At 40.7% G+C, this 24,013-nt stretch overlaps 2 protein-coding genes across 3 annotated transcripts in view; both read right to left on the reverse strand.

Annotated features, from left to right (window-relative positions):
- Positions 1-7,547: 7,547 nt before the first annotated feature.
- On the reverse strand, positions 7,548-18,653 carry LOC145395922 (uncharacterized). Of its 2 annotated transcripts, none has more exons than XM_080269454.1 (6): positions 18,591-18,653; positions 17,162-17,264; positions 16,065-16,691; positions 15,493-15,732; positions 14,500-14,586; positions 7,548-8,163 (listed from the first exon to the last, which is right to left on the reverse strand). In XM_080269454.1, the coding sequence occupies exons 2-6, from the start codon at positions 17,240-17,242 to the stop codon at positions 7,852-7,854; spliced, it is 1,347 nt and encodes a 448-aa protein (XP_080125580.1). In that variant the 5' UTR covers positions 17,243-17,264; positions 18,591-18,653; the 3' UTR covers positions 7,548-7,851. The 2 variants fall into 2 exon arrangements, with proteins under 2 accessions (XP_080125580.1, XP_080125579.1); XM_080269453.1 differs by lacking the exon at positions 7,548-8,163 and adding an exon at positions 8,674-9,587.
- Positions 18,654-22,913: 4,260 nt separating this feature from the next.
- The window catches only part of LOC145395920 (uncharacterized), a 72,525-nt gene continuing 71,425 nt past the window's right edge, over positions 22,914-24,013 (reverse strand). Inside the window, exon 6 of the mRNA XM_080269451.1 lies at positions 22,914-23,400. Coding sequence (XP_080125577.1) covers positions 23,146-23,400 — 255 coding nt within the window. The 3' untranslated portion in view covers positions 22,914-23,145. The remainder of the gene's footprint in view (positions 23,401-24,013) is intronic.

Below are 24,013 nucleotides of genomic sequence, written 5' to 3' on the forward strand. Positions count from 1 at the left end.
AGTACATTCCAATATCATACATCACTAAATAGGATGGCTCTATATGTACAATACTTATAAATATGAGTCCTGAGTTTTCCTTATTAAGAGAAAATTTGTAAGGCTTAGTTTCTCCTTGTCATCAAATAACAATCGTCTCATCATCATAACCACAACCACCACTACAACTCCTGACCATCAAGACTATAAACACCCCTTCCATCATCGCTACAATCATGATAAATCCACAGTTCCAACACTACCCTTCAAACCACAAACAATGACCACAACTGAAACCAAAACAATCGCGAAGAAACACTCAACAAACCCACCATAAACACTGCCTTCATCAGAGTGTCTCCTGAGCTAAATGAAATAATCTGGCATAAACAAGTATTAAATCAAAGTTGTCAATATACTGGATGGGTCAAAGCATGTACTGAAAACCTGATCATCCAAAACACTGCCACTGTACCAGACACTGGGTTGGGATTCTCGGACATAATATTTACAGTTAATTCCTTGTTGTACCTTTGTACTGTTTTTGCAGGGGGAACTAGAGGTATTGGAAGATTCTGTACTCTCCTTGCCTTATCCCTCCTGGGGAAACTAATCACAGTTACAACAGGAAATTGATTATAAATATGTTCAAGAATCCAACTCCAGACACTGAAATCCAGTGTACTCCTAATGCAAACCCACAAACATTATCCAACATCACTGTGTACACCCACAACTTGTACAAAGCAGGTATATCATGAAAATATTCTTTGTTCTATCCTCATACTATTCCAAGGTTCCAAAACTACAGCCCATAATATTAAATATATGTTTTTTTCACATAAATATTTATGTACTATACAATACTGTACACGAAAAAAGATACACCCTGAACTCAGGGATTTTAATGATCTGGGTACAGTAAACTGCAAACTGGCTCCCTATGATCAATAATATTTTAAAATGGTTTACATACCATAAAATTTCTCTGAGCTTCCATCACACAGAGATGAGAAAAAGGTCGGTCCTTACTGTAGTGGAAGAAGTATATACACTGAAACTGTGTTTACCGTGAAGGCAGAACTGTTCTGGCCTGACTTTGGAACCTCTTCTGGTATTTACAGAGATGAAATGTGTACTGTATAGCATGGGGAAGGGGAGAAAGAGGTAGGGGAGGGGAAAAGGAGAGAAGGAAGCATAAAGGTTAAGATGAAGGAAGATAGATGAGAGAGAAGGGAAGAAGAAGTGGAAGGGAGGAAGAGAAACACCAGAAATAAAGTGAAGGAAAAGGGGAGACAATCAAGGAGGGACATGAGGAATGGAAGGTGTTGTGGAAACCAGGTACAGCATAACTCTTCCATCTGAACACTTCACAACCTTACTGTAAACTCTGCCAAGCCCCTCCATGGCATGTGGCATCTAGTAAACACATAACAACAAGTACTATGGGATCTCCTGGTTGTGGACGCGGCGCACGTGAGCCTTGAGGTTGCCTTTCTGAACGGTGCGAAAGGTGCAGAGGTGACAAGAGTAGGGCTTCTCTCCCGTGTGGCTGTTGTAGTGTTTACGAAAGTTGTTCTTGTGGGTAAAGACTTTGCTGCAAAACGGACACGCCACCCCTTGACCGGGCATTTGTAGCGTCGCCTGCTGCCACACGAGCGATGCTTCCTACAACAGACAAACACCAGGCCTTACAATCAGTCCCCATTATAAGTCACGCAGGTCTTACAACAACAATAGCTTTTTCTTTACAATGATGGTATTGTTAACTGGCTAAACTGACAAACCAGCTTTATAGGTAGTCAGTCTGCATTCACCTGACAGAACTGGGCCACTGCCACTACATGCATACTAAGTTGTGGCTGCATGACATTTAATGACCCATAATTACATGACAGGAATGAGTCTCCTTGGTTACTAGTTCAATCAATCCTCCAATCTGGCTATACTTGGCCATCAAATTGAGATGGAAGGGGGCTAAGATTTTTGTCAGGTTAAAACAAATGTGCTATAGCAATGTAAGTTCAGTAAAGAATCTTTGCTAATTTACTGTGTGCTGAATTGTATAAAAGAATGTCAAAAAAGGCATCTTATAATGAGGGCTTGCTGTATCAGTCACTCACGGCTCACAACATCAACATTCCACACAACAACTCAACTATGTGTCTTGATTCCACAGTGTTGTAAATTATTAGAATACAACAGTCTGGGCCCTGTGTATACTTGATGAAGGTCCTAGTCAGATTAATCCTGCTGCATCCTCATAATAAATAGTGTAGATATACCACTTCACCTAACGTATGTAATACTGCTTTAGTGAAGGAAGCATACCACTCAAGCAGGATTTTTTCTTGCTGTTGGCAGAAAAATCTCAAGTCATCACAAGTACAGTAATCATTTCTCAGCTACTGGTACACTTAAGTATGTATATTTAACCTAACACCAACCGATTTGTTCGACCGCGTGACACGGTAGCAGTCAAGGGCTTCTCAAGCTACCTCAAGTAATCGAGTACAGTAATAATCTCTGTTGCTTGTACACTCAAACATTCTACTTGGTCACACCAGACAGTTCCAAATAGTCACGGGAAATAAGAGTTGTTAAAGGATAAACAACTATACTTCTTTTACCTTTACTTGGCTTACATTTTGTCCTCTTGCAGCATGTTTCGCATAACTCAATGGCAGAAAAAGGCAATACTTTGGCCTTTAATCCTTTCCACTGCACTCTCTCATGACTAATAACATTCACTAATGCTAATCTAATGTTACACCTCAGCATTTAAGTTGCAGAGATGGCAATTTTTGGACATGTCAGGGTTAAAACAGTATTATATGATACTCTTCAATAACAAGGTGAGTAAAACAACAACTCTTAGCAATGAAAATGTATTGGTGATGAACTACACAATACAGTATGTCCTTGTAAGCACGGCTGATATGCTAAGAGACCTAAAATAAAAGAATTCAATGTAGCCACTTATCTATAACACTACTTTCCTTACATTAAAGCTGAGTGACTTTCAAATACAGGATCTGGGAAATATGTACAATAAAACAGTCCACTAGAATGGTAAATCTTAGAATACGAAGTCAACCCTTTCACTCCAATGATATACAGTAATTTTCATTTTATTCTCACTACCTTCAAACAATTTTCCTCAAGTTCAGGAGGGAGTCAATGAAGGATATATCTTACTCTTACAGCTCAAACAGTCTCCTATAAGCTGAATAAAACTGACTGGAGATAGCAAGAATGAAATGAGAAATCAGACTGAAGAATTACTGAACATTCACCCCTTCTCATCAACACGTTTATATCCTACTTGATCACTGGTTTAATTTCCAGGCTTGAATTGTTGTCACCTTATGAGGCTCTCTTGCATCTCTTCCTCAATGATTTACCCCTATTACAAGTTATTTGAAAGAACTAAAGAACTTGTTTACGTACGATAAGTATAAATACAATGGTAAGGATGAGGTGCAAGAAAGTCATGTAAGCTGACTGGAATCTGACACACACACACACACACACACACACACAACCAAATCTCACAAACTAAAACAACATATCTCCACACATCACACCAATACATCTGCAGACATCACACTGATAAACATCCATACCTCACGCCATCACACCACCCCTCCCCAAACACCAATGCACCTCCACACATCACACACCAACACACCTCCATACTTTGCATCCCAGTATACTTCTAAATATCACAACTTGACAACAAACCTTCACACTTCTGCACCCCCAAACCATGCACTAAGAGATCATAACACCTCCACACCATGCACCAACGTACCGACGCACCTCCTAACCATTCACTAACGCGCCTCCACATCTCACGAAGCACTGGCATCATCATGAAGATCTCACTAATGCCTATCACATGTTTGGTCACCACTAAGATTACTGTACAACCACCCCATCAATTGCCTAAACTGTACACATACTCCACAGCCTCATGCATCTGATCATAAGTGTGTCACTGATGCAAATATATCAGCTGTATTCAACGTGGCATAGCAGGCTTTGCAGCCCCTCCTCCTTGGCAATTTATTACGCCTATGACAGTACACTTTAATAGTCTCCTTTACATTACTTACACATTTTCAGTACCAGCATGGTTTGTCTTAGTAACGTATAAGGATAAAAACATCTAACACTGTATACCAAATATACTGGTGAACAGAGGTGCTACAAAGCCTTCTATACTACCTATAATACAGACCAATATTGTGCCTATTTTCCTTCCTTAAATTATTAAAGCTTTCCCACTGGGTCCAAGTATTTTTTTCTGACTGACTAAAGGGCAAGGTCTTGGTGCAATAGGACTAACTCCCTCAATACAGTACTGTCTCATCCAATCACAAGAAAGCTGTAAAGTAAATCCTCATTACATGCTGCCTTTTTCCAATGTTTTTTTCTGCTTTTAATACTTGGGAAAATTTAGGGATAATCTACGAATAATAACGCAGAGAGTGTGAAGGGTAAGAAGTATGAATGTTGAGGGAAGAGTTGCTGGAGGCAGACCAAAAAGGACTTGGGATGAGGTCAAACAGTGTGACCTCAGGGATACGGGACTGAACAGAGAGGCTCTAGAGACTGAGTAGTAAGGACAGCCGCTATTAGATGACCATGGCTGACGCATGCATGCATGTTGGAGCCTTTATTAAAAAAAAAAATAAATAAATAAATAAAAAATAAAGAGGCATTGTGAGTAAATGCATGACATGCCTCAAAAAATACGGCAGTAATCCTGGCATGCCTTATACTGGTCTCTCCATTTTCTTTTAAGCCTCTTTGCATTCTGGGGTTATACTGCATAACCATCTGACATAGCTAAATTGGAATCTAAGAAAAGTATTTTAAAATATCAGACCTTGGTACACACACACATAAAAATTTTTGGGCCAATCAGCCCAGAAATAATGGTATGAGGCCACGGTAATGAGTGTTGGTAAGATGAAGCAACAAAAATAAAACATTTTCTCTTTATGAAAAGTACCTACTGAATTCCCACTGCCACTTTCCAAATATAATTGCCAGTTTCTCTCACTTTACAGAACCATTTGTGTAGATACAGTTTTGATACATTGTAACACATCTCTGACTTGTAACAGAGACTGCCTGTACTACCCATCTCCTGCCTCCTTCATTAACCCTTTCACCAGGATGTACCGGTATTTTGTACTGCGCTTTCTTCTTGTCACCATCATATGGTTTCATTCAGCTTATGACAAACCTCTCACAATAATGTAGCTGAAGCAGGCTCTCAAACCTCATCCATGTTTAAATAATTTTCCTAACTGAAACTGTCAGGCAGCAGCAAGAACAAGATATGAATGACATCCTTTATTTAAATTGGGTAACCCTATCCAGGCTACAGGACCCACAGCACCACCATATTTTCTTGTGCCAGATACTGGTGGTGGTGGTGTTCTATGTGCATTTGTAAGTTACTGTTCTGCATGGTCTACAAACAGTGTATTGTATATATGTCCCTTACTTGAAGTGGTAAACCAATCTACCCTGGATCTATCCTACAGGACCCCCCACCACCTTATCCTCCTGTGCCAAGTATTGCTGGTGGTGGCGCTTTATGTGCGTCCGCAAGTTACTGTTCTGCGTGGTCTTATAGAAACAGTACATACACGCGTAGGGCTTTTCGCCAGTGTGAGTGTACAAGTGCTTGCGCAGATTGGTCTTGTCCCGCGCCACATAGCCGCAGTGCTGGCAAATGTAGTGGCTCAACTTCCTAGTCACACCCTGCGCATCCAGAACCTCCGAGGCCTACAAGAGAGAGAGAAGGCAGTGTTTACCAAAGGGCGGAATGAAGGGCCAGAACACAAGTGGCTAAGGCAAGGCAATTACAGGCACTCCTTGGTATAAGTCAGGGATGACTTCCTCAAGTTTTCAACTTTACTGGCAATGTATACTGGGGAAGCTGGTATACCAGCAGTATAGACAGTAATGAAACTTAAAGCTCTTCTCTACCTAATTGTGGATTTAATAGAAAAAAAGATTTAAAAAAAAAAAAAGCAGCATATACTGACGACTTATGTCAACCCCTTCAACCAGAGGACAAAACAACTATTTTATATTTACTACAAACAAATCAGATGATGGTATTACATTTAGGAAAGGCCTCTTTTACTGAAAGGGTTACTGAAGGTTATCTCCAGTTGTTGTGGCCCCTGGTTCACCTGAATGTGAATCTAGTGGACTGCAGGCTGAAGCTCCCTTTCTATTAAGGTCTACCAATCCCTTTTTATTATGAGAAACATTTGTATAATCAGCCAGTGCCACTGCCTGGTCACATAAGTGCCACCTCATGAAGGTGCCAGTCATTCAATAACAAAACTGAACAAAATCATCTGTCTGTAGCAAGACTAAAGCAAAAGTGACATCCACAGGCTAAAGGTGTTGTTCTTACTGCTACCAGATGATTTAACTCAGTTCAGGAGAAAAATTTTAAACTGATGGAGGTTTGAGACAGCCTATATTAACCACTTCACTATTTAGGGTTTCTTGGAAGCTGGATAAAACCATTTGGTAGTGGCAAGAAGAATATAAACCTTATGAGGGATGAATGACTAGACAGACATTGGCTTAACTATTCAACTCTGAGGGAGACACCATCTACCGTACTCTGGCTAACATCAAACAATTTTCCTTGCCACTGAATGATCATGAGTGTGAAGGTAAAAACAGACTGTATACTTGTGTGTGTCTTCTAATACCCCACTCCATCCTAATAATATAACTGGTGGTGGTTAAGCTGCTCCCTGTTAACTACACAGTGGACATTCATCATACTCTGTTCACTTTAGGTGTAAAATTGCCGTCTCTCCATCTTGAATGCTGAGGTATAACATGACTAACATTAGATTATGATGTTATTTCAGGCAGAAGTGGTATGGCAAGAGTTTAGAGTCAGTATTGCTTTATTTTGCCATTAATTTATGTGAAATAAGCAGCAAAAGCATAAAATACTCTGCCTAGATAAAGCGGGTGAGCTAAATATAATGTACTGTATTTTTTTGATGCCTCCTTCTATTAATATTGCCTGAATAAATTACACCCTCTGTCTTTGACTATTTGATGCCACAGCTGTGAAGATTACCTTCAATAAGGAAACTCCCACCCCGCCAAAAAAAAGTTCTATCGCTACTCAGTAAAGATCCCTTCCCCTACAACACGCCACCCTCCCCAGTCTATCCCTCCACCTCACTTAAGTCATCCTCTTCCTCACAATCCATTCACCTTATCAACACACACACTATTAGCCAGTCTCACTCTCACACTCAGAATTATTAATGCATTACAGTTCGGGAAAACACACCACAACTTTTAATTTCCACCACTGAATCATCATCAGCGTAACCCATATTTGAATATTTAACAGATCAGGCCTACCTCACTCCACTTAAAAAATTAATAGGTATGAGAGACAAGTAGCAGACTGATTTAAAAATTTTATTCACAAATAAAAATAAACATTCATTTTTTTTTTACACTGAAGGTAAGTGATATTTAATACAATAATCTGCAAACCCAAGTATATCTTTCCTTTAATTACAATAACATTATTAATGGAATGGTGAATCCCAAACTATACACATACCAAGAATTATGGTATTAAGAAAACTGACCAAGAAACACTCGATGGAAACAACTATACACTCACTGGGATGATGTTGCATAAAAGTTTCAGTTTATTGTATAGTTTCTGTGGGTATTTGTTCAAAGTCACCCTCAGATGCAAATTCAAAATGCTCTCTCCATAGGCACTGGCACTGATGCACTATGCAGACTGGCTTTCACTCGCTGGATTGAAATTACATAAAGTTTAATCCATTATAAGGTTTCTGTGGGTATTTGGTCAAAGTTGGTCTCATACGCAAATTCTGAATGTTTTCTCTTCATGTGCGCCTTGAGGTTGTTGCTCTGTGTGGACCGGTAATCACACAATGCACACGCATATGGCTTTTCACCCGTGTGAATCCTTTTGTGTCGTCTGAGGTTGGCACTATCACGAGCCTTGTAGTTGCACTGATCACAGAACATCCTCAGGCTGTCGTCACAAGGCTGCAGGCTCGGCTCATTGGGCTCGCTCATCACCGTAACAAACTGACTCGACATGGGCATTGTTCGCGACACTATCTGGCCCTAGAGGGGAGAGAAATACGCATCACTCATCACTGGGTACGACTCAAGGCCTTACACCTAACACACTGACTTGATCGTGCACTGTTTGCGACATTATCTGACCAAACTTAATGACGTGACGGGTGCATTGTTCACGACACTATCCAGCCCTAAGGAGAGAAAAACACGCATCACTGATCAGTAGCATCAACTTGTTGCTGGATAGGAACTCATGGACTAACATCAAAATTATGCATGACACTACCCCTTACGGAAAACATACATCTCAATTCGCTAGCATCAACTTGCTGCTAGGTAAGGCTCATCTTGTACACCTACTGATGATGTATTATCGGCAACATCACCCAGACCAGGAACAACACTATCCAAACAAAGGGGGGCGAAAAACATGCATCACTTATCACTTGTCAGTGGCATAAACTTGCCAGTGGGTAGGACTACATGCCCAATATCTGACCTCAATGAGACTAGTACAGCATGGGTAACACCACACCCAATAACACACATCATCACCACCTTCCAATATTTAATTCAGTTTATAAGAGGTTCAAAATGGCCCATCTTTGAGTTGGCTTTGTCTATGTATCAAGGCAAGTTTGGTGCTATACTGCCACAACTTTGCAAACAATGGTCCCTCTACTCTGAGCACACTGCTGATTCAGTTATACAAACCCCATGACAGTGACAACAGATTCCATATATCATTCTCACATTATTATTTAAATTAGGTGGCACACGAAGGGGGTTTACATCTGTGAGACAGCCGGGGTTTAAAGCTCACATAATGCCTTGCTGGGACAAATGATCGGATATTCTTGCTGCTAATGCTGGGACTGAGTAGACTAGTCCCAGGCCCCTGTTCTTCTGATGAGGCAATAAAGGATTGAAGGATTAAAAGGGAGGACCTCTTCTACTTTCTATTTTCTTTCCCTGTCTTCCTCCTCCTCTGATTCCTCAAATCCTCCTCCTTCTAATGGGTAATGGTCCATTCTACATATAGTGGGAGACAAGTAGCTGGGGTGGTAGTGGTGGCTTGGGCTTGTGTAGAGGCAAGCTGGGATGACTCCACCTTCTATTCCTCATATCTTCCTCCTCCTAACGTGGGCTCAGTCTACATATAAAGGAGGGCATGCAACTGGGGTAGTGGTGGTCTGGGATTGTGTGGAGGTGGGCCGGGATGACTCAGGCAGCACAGCCTGGGTATGTAAGCGACGCATGTGCGTCTTGAGGTTGCTGTTCTGAGTGGAGCGGTATGGGCATATGGGACACGCGTAGGGCTTCTCACCGGTGTGGACGCGTAAGTGCTTCTTCAGATCTTTCCTCTGGCGGGCAAGGTGGCCACAGACGGGGCACACATGGGCACTTTGGATTGCGCGGGCCAGAGTCTGTCCCAGCAGCTCACTCGGGTTACTGCTGCGTGGCCCCTATAAGAGAAAATGGGCAGTTCAGTCCAGGCTCCTCCTGTTCTTCAATCCCGGCCAACACAACTCCCTTACATTAAACCTACACATACTGTACACCCTAAACCACAACAAACCTGGGCACTTACTAATGAATCTACACCAAAACCCTGTTTTCCAGAACACCAACATTAAAGTCTTGAAAACCTGTACAGTACTGGTATACCACAACACTTGTAAAATAACACCTAAAAATGTCTTTACAACACATTCCTGAATAAATCATATCACCAACACAAATTTTTAACACACACACACCACAAAACTAGAAACCTAACCACCAACAATTAAAACCACCTCCCTCATAACAGCATTCACAACTGTGCAACAAATACTGTGAAAGCTGTTTCCTCTGTATGTGAACTTAAAATATAATAGCGCCTTACAACGTAAGACTTCAATTTGTTCAGTTCAAAAATCATCATCATCATCAACAACAACCTAAACCACGTTGACCTAAACCAATCTTCCACTAAAAGACTGGGTCAAATGTACTAGATATTAGCCACTATAAACCACATGAGTGAAAACCGTGATCATCAGAACTAGAAAACAGGTACAAATATGCATGCCAAGAGGAGAGTAAGTGTGTTCTCATTGGTCTTCTGCGTCTCCTTCTCTCGCTCTTTTAAATATGCCAGCTTATCACTATTCTAGTCTTGGCATATTTCAAACATATCTCTTTACTCTTGATATATACTGTAGATTTCATGTTTATGCCCCTAATATCTCTATAGCTAAAAACCGTTGTTAATTCACACAGTCTAAGCTTAATAAATTACCTGGGATTAACCATCATTATATAAAAGTAAACGTTGGGTCTGGTTAGTACTTGGATGGGTGACCGCCTGGGAACACCAGATGCTGTTGGCATCCCTACTTGTCAAGTGGGGTTGGTGGAGGATTAGTGCCCCTCCCAGTAAAACAATTAACTCTAAGCCATTGGCCACCCCGTCTGGGATACATGGCGTCTGGCAATGAATGAATGAATGAATATAAAAGTAGAAGCCATCTCACGATGGGATCTCACCACCGGCGTGGCAGCAAAGTTTTTCCTCGGCACATTATTTTGCACCTCCATTTCTGATTTAATGCAAATTCAGGATGTATAACACACACAAACAAAGCCAGCCAGCCAACCTCACAACTGAAAACATTACCACTCCACTCGCTTCGCAACGCAGGTGGTAAAGGAGGTTAATTTTCAATGTGCCTGAGAAGCAATAAAGGAAAAGTTACGGTATGAAACCTATGTGATAATAATGACAAAAAGAGAATCCACTGAAGCAGTTCTAAAATATTACAGCTTTTTCTGAGCACTGGTACGGTACTGTATACTAGGGACAATGGCAGTTAAGTTTTATAGAGAGCAATGGATGTGTAAGGCAATTTTTCTGTAATCTACCACAGACATAACAACCCCTCCCCCCCACCCCCACAACAGAAAAAAAAAAAAAATCCAGAAATGAGACATAACGAGACCTACAGTAATAACGGCATCTGTGTCTGTATTAGTCAATTTTAGGTTCACTTCATGACCAGACCTTTTCCTTGAGGTGTGTGTAATAGCTGGAATACTGACATGCACGCACGCATGCACGCACGCGCACACACACACACGCACGCACACACACATGTACTATTTTCTCTCTCCTCTTTTGGCCCTCCAAATTCCATCACCCACCTAAAGCCATATTTAGCAAAAGAGTTCTATCTATCTATCTATTGCCAGACACCTCAATCTCATTCAGGGTGGCCACAAACAAATCACCTCCACGTCGCCCTGTCCTCCGCCATTTCACTGCCCTGCTCCCAACTCACACCCCCCTCTCTCATATACCTCTCCACCCCATCCCTCCATCTCATCCTCGGCCTTTCACAAAATTAACTACAAGTTCTTATCAAAGCAGCATAGGTTCAATAGACAAAATTTTTTCACAATACAATCTGTATAATTACAGTACTAAATGGATTTTTCAATTTTACTCCTGACTAAACCAAAATTTGCTCCGTACCATCATCATCCTAACCTTAATACCCACTTACGAGATGGGAGTAAGACATGATCCAGAACAAAGAACATGAAGCACAAAGTGACCTGTGAAACTACATGCCCAGTAAAAAGGACCACATAAGCATTCACTCATCAAGCCTCTGAATTCTTGGCTCCACCTCGCATGCAAAGATCATCCATAAACTCATGCTGTTCACAGGCATTACATGTGACATTTTTTGCTGGGTCACAATTCTGCCACATAAGCAATGGTATCAATCCCTAACCCTCAGACTTTACGATGTTTATTAGTGGTGTGTAAATCTAAGGGTACAAGACAGATTTATGCCCCTGGTACCATTTACATGATTGAAAAACCTTCAGCTGCCTTTAGAGCATTCAAAACCTTACATGCAGAGGTCAGCCTTCACTCTAACCGGCATATCCATTACCACTGGACCACCATGCATCTGAGTCTTGTGGCTCGAAGTGACAATCGTAATCTTACAATGCAGTTATGATACACTTGTACTGTACGCTTACAAATCATTTCAATATGTTCTAAAGACATATCACAAGAAACATGACTGCAAACTGTACTACAATACACTGTAATAGCGATGAAAAAAGTACCTCCCATACATAATAGTACACCAAGTATCAATTCATTTGTGAGAGACCGCAGCTCCCAGCACTTCATGATTAAGGGCATTATTTGAATGTAATTTTCCTTCCATTTCTCTAACTGCACACCAGTTTCCTTATGCTTCAACACCTGTCACTGTTTTCCAAATTCACGTCCGATATGCTCAACCTTGCTCATAGTGGATAATTTCACAAACGCACTACTGATTATTCTAATTCTGTTGCAAGCTGTATCAGTTTAAATATAAAAATAACAGCATGTAGAAGACACTGCTCTTATTCACTGGATGTCCTGCACTGTTCCTTCCACTCCCTCTTTCTCCACATCAATAAACACACTTTCCTTTCTGTCAGTACAATGTAAATATCTGTAGGTGTTACTATGACCAAACTCCCTCTCAACAAACTTTCCTCCATGTTTTACGAAGTCCTGTACTCTATCCTACCTTTTGCTATGTAGAGTAATGTAAGGTAACATGTAACTCTTCAATAATGGGTCAAAGAAGGATTCCTGAATATCACAACTTTCTTCATACAATTATTATCATATATTACATGAATCTAAAAAAGAACGTTTCATATGAAGGCATTACAATAGTGTCTGAGAATGACTTACTACGGTATCAATAGCTACAACAGCAGCCAAAAAAAAAAAAAAAAACTACCTTATAAAATGTTTACGTGTAGTACCGGTGCTTATTATAAAAAGGCATCAAGCCATCATTACGACCTGAGATCATGCCTATTAACTACACTAATGGTAAAAAAACTGCCGGTACTTTGTTCATCATAACTTGGCGACAGTGGGTCATGCCCCAAGAAACAGTGATTCATGATAGGAAAAGGGAGACTAGTTTACAGCACTTATATTTCAACATGTTATTTTCACCATCAACATAGTCCTCAATTCCTTTATATTGTCCTATCAGAAGCAATTGGTCTGTTGCTTCCCTTCTCTCTCTCTCTCTCTCTCTCTCCATGGACACTGAGAATCTATCAAGTGACTCTTCAGGAACCAACACTCATAAGTTTGTCAAGCCACAGGGTTATTAGTAATGGTTGTTGCAGATCCACCACAATGATTTTCAAAGTCCAAAGAGAGAAAAGCATTAGAGGCAACATGATTTTGTTGCCAACAGTAGAGTACATATTTCCTCTAAAGGATGACATGGTTCAATGAAGGCTAAATATACAAAAGTACATGAAATAGGGAGAAACTACCATTTCTACAGTTATATCAGCCAACCAACTGCAAGGGGGGAGAAGGAGATATGTGTTGCAAACCTGATAGCACACAGCTTGGCTTTGGGTTCTACTGCTCTTGGTAAAAGGCCATTTGTGCGGAACTTAAACATTAATACAGTAACGGTTAGCCCATCTCAACCCCTACGATGTGTTGGGGGGCTAAATGGAACCTACCTGAGTTCAGACTATGTCTTTTGGATATTAAGTTTCTAGATAACTGGACCATTTTTCTGTCAGTAACTCTGTGTATTCAAGTGCTTTTACCCAACAATACAAGCACTGAAGACAGAAGGGGAGGGGGGGGATCTTTTTCATATCTCACTGATGGCTGATGTAACACAAAAAAGAATGTAAGAAAGTGCAAATTCTTACATCTAACTTATTCAGTGTCTAGATGCCAAGTTCCTTTTTAATATACCTTTTATTACTATGATTTTTTGTCCTTGAAATTCCGACAATAAATTAGGCCATCCATCATTAATTTAGAACCTAATCATTTTCTATTTCTTTCTTCCTTTTTTTCAAATATTGTAATTCAAAGGTGCTTGGCACAGAAACTTTCATCCGCTGCATCCAACCTCTTTCTTGTACATTTGAAATCAATAAATGCATGAAGTACTGTCTTTCTGCCTTTCACCATGTATGTAAGCATGAACATCACTGTAATAAACCAAGGCACTTCTAAAGGAATACTTTAATTAAGAACAATACACTCTGACTTCAATGGTATTCAATTTTTGTCTAAAATCACTAAGAGCAGGAGCCAATGTATAAACGAATTTGTATGGTTAATCAAATAAAAATTCAAAATCTTTTAATATCATCAGTGGCAAGCCTGAAAGGACTAATGTTACCAGTACTGAGTTATTCCTCCATGACTACTGGAACTTCAGATGGAGAAGGCAAACCAATGACACTTCCCCAATGCAAAGCTAGTCATCAAGAAAGAGGCTGTGTGGAGGGGATGGCAGTAAGGTATGGAGGTACACTCACCATCTGGGAGGCTCTGGGAGGCTGGTTGCTGGTGTAGCTCTCAAACGGGATGCCCAATAACGCTCGGTCACCTTCCCATAACGGTTTCTGACGACAAGGAGAAATGAATTATAGCATCATTATTATCAGCACTGAATAATTCCATACAATATCATCAATACAAATTATTAACAAATAACATCATCATCAGACCTAACATAATTCCTAACTAAGACATAGGGTGATGTAGGATCCAAAAACAGAGACAAAGAAAGCACAAAAACAGGAGAACTAGCATCATTATTCAAAACTTAATTCCTACTGGTACCACACAGGAAAAGGGTGAGCCAAAATTCATGAAACAAGACAAACTACAATTATAGGGATTAAAGAACAACTGAACAGTATAACCAATGAAACGAACCACACAATTTACTCTCCACTTTGGCCCTAACCATCAGCAAAAATATACCATGAAAAATTTTATATCCATATCACCAATCTCTGTTTCCTAACAAAACTGCTAATGGTCACCCGTGCTGCAGATATCTACAATATGGCTCTCTAACCTCCTTGGGACCATAAATCAAAGCAGGAAAAAGCTCCAGATATAAAAACCTCTCCTAAATCATACAAGGTAGTGAAAGAATTGACCTTCCTTGAAAGTTATTAAGTTTGTATTGACTGCATCTCTTGGTAATGACAGGAGAAAACCAGAATGTGCCACCTTTATACACAGGCAATCCTCAGTGGGAGATGGGGATATCGGTATGTTTTAAAATATCACAACTCTTTCCAAACAACAAGCACCGTAAATCGAGGGAAACTAGCAAATCAGGTTCTTAGACAGCAATGGAACTCTATTAGGTAGCTAAGTTGCCTGTACTGTGGATTTAAAAGCAAAGGTGAACAAAATTTAGTGAGAACAAAAGCCATCTTAAAAGAGTATCATAGTTCAAAGGTTAAACAATGGCAAAAATACAAAAGATTCACAGATATAAGGTAATAACATACCCCCTGTAATCCTGAGGCTCCAGGTAACGCCACAAGGTCCTCTAACGTCTGTGGCTGCGCCGCCGGTCTTAGCCCCGGTGAGAACCTGCCCGGCCCCGTCGTTGCTTCTAGGCCACCCGCTGTTGTGGTGTGGGTGTAATTGAGCCCCTCCGCATCACCACCCAGACCCTCCTTGCTCTCCTCAGCCTCTGCGTAATTCTCATGAGGCTCCTCCTTAACTAATGCGTCATCTACCTTCACCTGGGGTACGGATAAGGGGATAAGGATTGGTAACTTGGACGTTCTCTCTCTTTCTTTCTTTGTCACTTTCTCTTACTAAATCAACAACTGCATTATTCTTTGCATGACAACAATACTGTGTGACTATAATTTTAAGGTATGGTGGAAAAATATGGAATATTTTGTCAGAGGAAGCCTTACTGGTACTAAACTTCAATGAAGACAAAAACACGCATGAACAAATATGCTCTGATATACAAACATATTCACACACCTCTCAGTAAACCTTACACACCAACAACAAACAGTACAGTACTCTGGTATAAGGCAAAACAGATCTCCTTTCTTCTTACCTCATGTTCGGGCGGCCTGACTGGTTCTGTGCCCCCAACATCAGCATTAGGTGGGACCAGGGATGGTGTGGGGGGAGGCGGGAGGTCTGGAGGTGGGTCTGGAGCAGCGGGTGGTGGGTGGGTCTCTGGACTAGGAGTGATGGGTACTGGGCTGATGGGGTCTCTGTTTCTGAAGGTGGTTCTGTATGCGTCCCGGTACGAGGCCGGCGATCGCTCCCTCACGCTCTTTTCCACAGGGGGTCGAGGTGATGTGGCTGGCGTCTCATCCTGCCGTCTTCTTTTTGCATCAGGCTCGTCTCCCCCCCACGCCACACTACGTTTACTATCCTGCGTCTCTGGTTCACTCGGAGACTCATCAGGCACAGCTAGACCCTTGATTCTCAGTCCCTCGGCAGCTTTTATTAGTCCTGATAAATTATTCTGAAGCACATTCACTTCACCAACATACATATAGTTCAATAAAGCCTCCAGGTCATCTTTCTTGATGTCTTTTAACACTATGATTGGGTGTTTGCAATTGGTCCGCTCAAACATTTGCTCAAAGTATTCACTACATGTTGACAACACTAGCTTGTGCACCGGGTAGAACTTGCCATCACACGCTATCGTCACATCACTGTACGACTCCTGACCGGGAAAAACAAACCATTAGTGGAATTTTTAACAAAGGGGTTGGGTAGAGTCAAGCATAATTATCATCATCATCATTGCGCGGCCACCCTTTGTGGGATTAGGGCGTTGGGCTATAGATAGATAGATAGATAGATCATCATTGTCCAGACCTCCATTCTCATCCTATAGTGAGGTAAGATTGGGTCGAGAGAGAGAGAGAGAGAGAGAGAGAGAGAGAGAGAGAGAGAGAGAGAGAGAGAGAGAGAGAGAAATGACATACCAACCATCCAAGACAGATGAAGTATTATTGCAATTTTGAGGTAATATTCAGAAATAGAGAGAATGCCACCATGCTGCACTTAAAGCCTAACCATATCGCATGTACTCATCATTATCAATGTCAGACACTTGGTTCCTTCTCCCAGCATAAAAATAAATAAATAAAACACATGCATGACACAAAATAGTCAGTAATGGCTGTTTACCTTGTGCCTGACGGTGGAGAGAACCTGAAGGAAGGTGGAGCGGTGGTTGTTCCACTTGAGGGACAGCAACCCACCCTCCATGGCACCACACTCACACAACTGCCTGTGAACAACGAATATCTCGCATAAAATACACACACATTACATGGACTCGCAAGTAAATCTTACCATGGTACATGACGGTAAATTTTTGTCATAGTGTGATGTGCAGCCCTTACCTTTTGTACCGCTAGGGGTTAAATGAAGGTAGAATCTATTTGTATATGTTAGGGGGCAAATAAAGGCAGACTCTTTCTATATATTAGGGGTTCAATAAACACAGGTTCTATATGTTCACCAAACACCATGACAAAAGCAGAAATCCTACCCTGGAGACACTACACAATACAGTACAGCATTTGTCTGTGAAAATCAAGGGGCAGCTCCCACTCCTATTACCATAATCAGTACTGTAATTTTTTCCCCGCACAGATCATACATAACTCAATCATCAAAGTAACACACTTAGTTACAGAAATATGGTGTACTGACATCATTAATTATAAAACTTGATCATTCTTATCCACAAACCAAGCCTGATCAAAATGGAAACATTCATTGACCCTAACCCTGGCATCATACCACTTATTTCCAAAGAATCTGGGTATCACAAACATATTACACAGTGGCTAAATCTGATGAAACATAATCCCTTCCACAGTGTTTTCAACAACTGTGAATAAGAACTTTCCCAAGCTGAATAAATTCATCTGGCAGCAAGAACACAATTTTAATGGTTTATTAGGCCCGTTGGGGGTAAATATCTGTGACTAAAGTCCAGAATTCAACAGCTTATTTCATGATTATAAACCATGTAATATCACTATACCATGCCAGCTTCCAATATTGTGTAGCTTCGTAAACACAAGGGAAACCTTAATTCTGGAGTCAAGATTACTTTTATCAAATTAACCCAATCTATTTAACCTAACTTACCATCTTCATGATTACTAACCAACACCTAACCTAACCTAGAGACTCATGTGTTCAAAATTACAATCATGCCAAAACTTAAGCGTTATTGGCGCAAAAGAAGTGCTAAAAGATGCTTAATACTCTCCATAACAATAACCAGCTTATTCTGCCCCCAGTATGACGTACACTTATAATAATCCATACCTCCCTATACGATAACGTGTGATAGCCTCATAAATGGGCTTGAAAGTCACATAACAACTAAATATAACCCAGTCTACCTCCCAGGGTAACAAAATTGGGATAACACCAGCCATCATCTGCCTCAGCCATTATGACAACCCAGCCTCCTCGAGTTCACATCATTTTTTTGCGACACCTACAACACCTAACTCACTGTCTGTCACCTTATAATTGTAAGCAAGGTATGGATTTTAAATTGAGTGGATGTATAAGGGGTTTTAAGAGCTCATACCTGCACTATCCCTTGTTGAACAGCGTCAGAGGCTCGGCGACCCAACCTTCATTTTGTTTATGGCCTCCTTTGATACCCCCATTGTTACGGATATTTTCATTTCAAATGTATATATCGTACATTTTTATAGTCTTCATTAAACCCGTAAAATATTAATGGTTCTCTGATGATAAGGGAGAAGGGTGGAAATTTACTCTGGAAATCGTGGATGAGTGTATTATTAAAGAGTACAGTACATAACACGGACCAAGTGATCAATAACTCAAGACGCCCAGTTCGAGCTTGGCCTCAATGATCACAGTATTTGTTATTCCATCAATAAACTATTACACTTTACTTCATACAAATCAAAGACCAGGGAGGTATCATTCTACACAGATAACACATCACTCCTTTGACGGTTTTTTCAATGCGTTGCTATTTAATACTGATAAATTAACAGGTATAATCTCCGGGGCTATATCATTGTCCTTTTTTGCCATTAGTAACGTAGGAGCCCGGGGCTAGGCTACTCAGCCTCGACTATGAGGAAACCCTAACACTCCTCGGATGTTGTGTCAATCATGTATATGACTGCAGCTTTTTGTAAAAAAATAAACTGGGGACAAAACATGAATAGGGTAAAAAAGCAAGAATGCCAAAAAACAATAACAGGCGGCTAAAAAGATTTCCTATGCTAGATAAGGGTTAAAAATACCAACTTAATCCGCGCTTTCCTGATTATATACTTAAATCCGATATGGGTCACGGGGAAAAGGGAAGGGGATGTGGGCAGGAGAGGAGGGAGGTAGGGCGAGCCAGAAGGGAGCGGTTGAGGCAGGGGTGAATGAAAAGGGTGGTAGGGTGAGGTAGGAGGTCGGGCTGGACAGGCGGGGTTGAGGGAGCAGGGAGGATAAGGAAGGCAGGAGGAAGGGAGGTAGAAGCGAGGAGATAGGAAGGTGGGGTTAGGCAGGATGTGAGGTGAAACAATTAAGGGTGGGGGAGATGGAGAGAGGAGGGAATGATGGGGATGCTGGAGGGTGGGTAGGCAGGAAGAGGGTGAGCCAAGAGGGAGAGGAGGAGGAAGGGGAAGAAAGAATGGAGGTGGGGGAGGCAGGATGGAAAGGTGGGGGGAGGCAGGAGGGAGAGGAGGAGGAAGGGTTAGGCAGGTCATGCGAGGTCAGTCTAGGTCTGTGCCTGGTGGAGAATGGCTGCTAATCTCTCAGTAATGTCTATCCATTCATTAAAACAAAAGCAAAACTAATTGGAAATCTTTAAAGTTGATAAATACCAACAAATTATGTAAAAAAAATAATATAACTTCAATTTAAACAATTGTAAAATATTGAAACAAATGTTAGATGAGAGGAAAATGAATAGAATATACACAGGCAAATGGGCCATTGAATATACAAAGAAAAATGAGTACTGAAACAGAAAGAGAAAATGTGCTATGAAGTTTTTATATGTTTCAGAGGGAAATGATGATGATGGTGGCAGTTTTGTTGGCAACTGCAATGATGGTAGAAGTGACAGAATGGCAGAGTGACATTTTGCCATACATCCTTAATTCTCAAGGTATGGCAACCTCATCTTACCCTCACCCTTCCCCAAACCCTCACCTGCATCCACAGTCACACCTTCACCCACACCCATATCCATACCACCACCCACACCCACATCCACACCTATACTAATCCCCACACACAACCATACATATGAATACCCTCACAAAAGTGTTAGCAATGTTTTATTGCAATGGATATATGTGTTTTTGAAGCATTTATCATCATCATCATCATCATGACCTCTTTTCCCCACCAATGATGTAAGGCAAATAATACCTATGCTTTCTATTCATAATCTAACTGAAGAAGCTACCCTTTCTAGATATTAGTGGTGTTAGCCTATCTTTAAATGGGAATATAGGTTGGGATAATGATGATGATGATAAATGGGGTTCATGGTTAAACATCTGAACAACCACGCAGTCTAGAGGACATAAAACATGAATGACTCTACAAATATCAAATAACTTACCGAATCTTTGAGACTCCTTCCATGTGATGAACAAACTGGGATAAAATGAATCAAGTTCTTACCTTCTGTGTTTCTTCAGCAGTCATGGAAGTGGATGGAGCAGGGAGACAGGGCAGAAACGACTACTTTGCACTGTACCACACACCAGTCACCTCATCTTACCACCCAGAGAGTGATGTAGTGACTGTGGACGTGATTGAGGTGGTGACGGCAAGTGGCTTCGTCAAAACAACCACTGTCACAAAAGCTGATGAGGGTGCAGTCTCCACCCTCACCCTCCCCATCCCCACCCTCACCATTGCCAGCACCATCACCACCACCTCAACACTATGGCAGCCTTGCACAAACACACCCACACTCTGCTACACCCACTCCCAAACTACTGCCACACCCACACTGAATCACAACTACCAAACTACAACTCTGTCTCCTTATTACCACACAACCACTACACTGCCCCCAACTACTACCACACACTACACTACTTGCCATCGTTACCCTGTTTCCTACTACTAAATGTGGGCAGGACACGGAAACAGGAGCACGATAGAGCAAAAGTAGGGGAACTGTCAATGGGGTCTAATGAATTACACTCAGTGATACAGCCAGAAATGGAGCACTGGCCACCCCTGATATATACCTGGCCATGAAAGGCTTTGTAGAACTGCTTATTTAGAGATTAACTTTTTATATTACACCTAAATAATGTATTCTCTTGTATGTAGTTATATCCTTTTCATATTAACACAGTTTGCATCAGTAACACACGAGATAAAACATGTCACAGGCCAAATAAATCTGTGAGGAAGGGGTGTGACAAAATCTCCTAAATTATTTCCAACAAAGCTGATTGTCAGTGTGACTTCAGTATAAGCACTGTATGTATCTGATGCTTGATTTTCATGTAGTATTTTCTGTCTGAAGTCATCATCTACATCACAGTACTCCATCACTCATACAAAAATCATCATCATCATCAAATCCTGTGTTGCCCCATGAGGAGAGTAGGAGCCCTGGGCTAAGCAAGTTGGTCCTGACATTTAGATGGGAATGACTTTAAGATGAGAGTGACAAAACTCTTCCGAAAGAGTTTACTGTGTTCTAAATTAACAGGTACTACAATGTTTACAACAATTAATTTTTCAGGTTCACTCCTTTACAGTTTATACAGTAGATATTTTGGAATACAAAAAAAGTAAATGACATGGTAAAATAAGCATGACACCTAAGTTAACACAAAATGCTGAGAGTTTTATTGCAAGCAAAAACAAAGAAAATGGTGCCTGGTGCCTCTTTTTGGTGACACCACAAACAATGAATTATAAAACTTCATCCACATCACAGTTTCTTGTACAAATGTTGTGCAACTCGACATTTTTCTTAGATAAGGCATTTTATGCACTCTTCATACTCAGCAGTCAATGCACTTACATATTCAAATAATGCAATCAAACTTTGGCCCTTTTCTGCTGATTTACCTAAGCCTAAATGAAATTCTGCTCTTACCAGCTCCAAAACATATATCACTTATTCCAAACAATATATCCAGGAAAAGAAAGAAGACAGACTGTAAACTTTATTACAGATTCATGTTTAACAATGAAAATTAGAGACATGTAACTTGTAAGGGTACAATCAGTTTATTATCCAAGACACTCATAAAACATATGTGTGCTAAATAAATTTGGTTTGCTTATCACTGAAAAGAAATTAAAATGTGAAAAAGAACAACAGATAAAAATAAATACAATATATTAAACTTGCTGGAGTAACAGAACTCCTATGTCTGCCAGCACTGTGAGCCTTGAGGTTGCTACAATGGAACATGTGGAAATAGTAACAGATACAAAAATTAACAGTAACTGCCAAGTCCATTTCCCCCCTCTTTGAAGTGCAGGGGGCTGAGGTTAGGTCATGGTAGCCTTGAACACACTGGGACAGAAGACCAACCTGCTCCCCTGATGGCATTTTAGAGGAGAGAAAAGCCTCTGGTCACCTCTAGGACTGAAACTGCAGCATGTAACCCACAGCCCATTTTGACCCAAGTAATCTACCGTCAAACCACCAAGCAGTTAAAAATATTTGAAATCAAACTCCTGTACCTGTTGGCACTGTGAGCCTTGAGGTTGTTGCATTGGTTGTGGCTGTGCAGGCAATTTGAGTTATTACAATAAAATAAAATAAAATGTGAAAGACAATAACCAAACAGGAAAACATACCTGTACACAAAATATTACGAATAAACCATATTGGGGTTGCAGAACTCTCAAAATCTTTCAGCAATGTGAACCTTGAGGCTGTCATGTTGGAGCCAATGTATGCATTAACAAAGATATTAAAGCATGAAACATAACAGACATAAATTCTGCGTATATAAAAAATAATTACAAAGTATTAGAAATTGAACTTATTAGGGCCATAGAATTCTGTTTGTTAGCCTTGGGGTGATCATGTGGTTGCATGATGTGGGAAATTTGAGTTATAAAAAAGAAACTGAAATGTGAAACAACATCCAAAATTAATAAAAACAATTATTTTAGAAGTCAAACTTATTGGGGTCATAGAACTCCCTGTGCCGGCTAGCAATGTGGGCCTTGAGGTTGTCGCGCTGGTTGCACCGGTGGGGGCAGTGCGGGCAAGCATATGGTTTTTCCCCAGTGTGGGTCCGTTGGTGCCTCTCCAGCTTGTATCGGGTCTCAAAGGCTTTGCTGCAAATGAAGCAGGTGTGGTCTCGGCGACGGAGGGTCCCAGTTGAGGAAGAAGCGCTGCTTCCACTCCACGTTTGAATCAGCTGTTGAGACACAAGTACCATTAGTCATATACCCTTTACACTCGCATACAATACTACGCTACTCTCATGCAACCTTTATCCTAAACAACAGCAGTGCAAATTAATCTTCCTCCTTATCATCACTGTCATCATCATCATTTTCAGTATTATATTTGCTTCTCACATGGCCTCATTTTTGGAACTGAGGTGTCTAGCTAAAGAAAAAGATTGATAAATGAGTGAGGGAAGTTAACTTGGTAGCATTCCATCGTGCTCTGTTCTGCATCAACCCTCTAGTAACCTCTCTAGATCTAAAGCCAGCATAGATCTTGAGGAATTACTATAGAGTTTGGGTAGTGTTCTTAAACATAATTACGATTGGTTCTCTGCCATAACTCAGATTCATTTTGAAGGAAGAACAGAAAAAGGAAAGTTTCTAGTACAGCATTCTCCTTTCCTTTTCATTCATTCAAAAACAAATTCAAGATAAAATATGTCACTGATCTGACGATAGTATTGTATAATATGAAATCAATTCCATTTGATCAAATAACCTTTCCACTATAACACCACTGTGATACCCAGTAGTTCTTTCTCTCATACTCCCATTAATCTAAACACACACACACGCACG

The sequence above is a fragment of the Coenobita brevimanus genome, chromosome 33 (genome assembly GCF_032717465.1).
Source record: "Coenobita brevimanus isolate Jiangsu-jjx chromosome 33, ASM3271746v2, whole genome shotgun sequence".
NCBI lineage: Eukaryota > Metazoa > Arthropoda > Malacostraca > Decapoda > Coenobitidae > Coenobita > Coenobita brevimanus.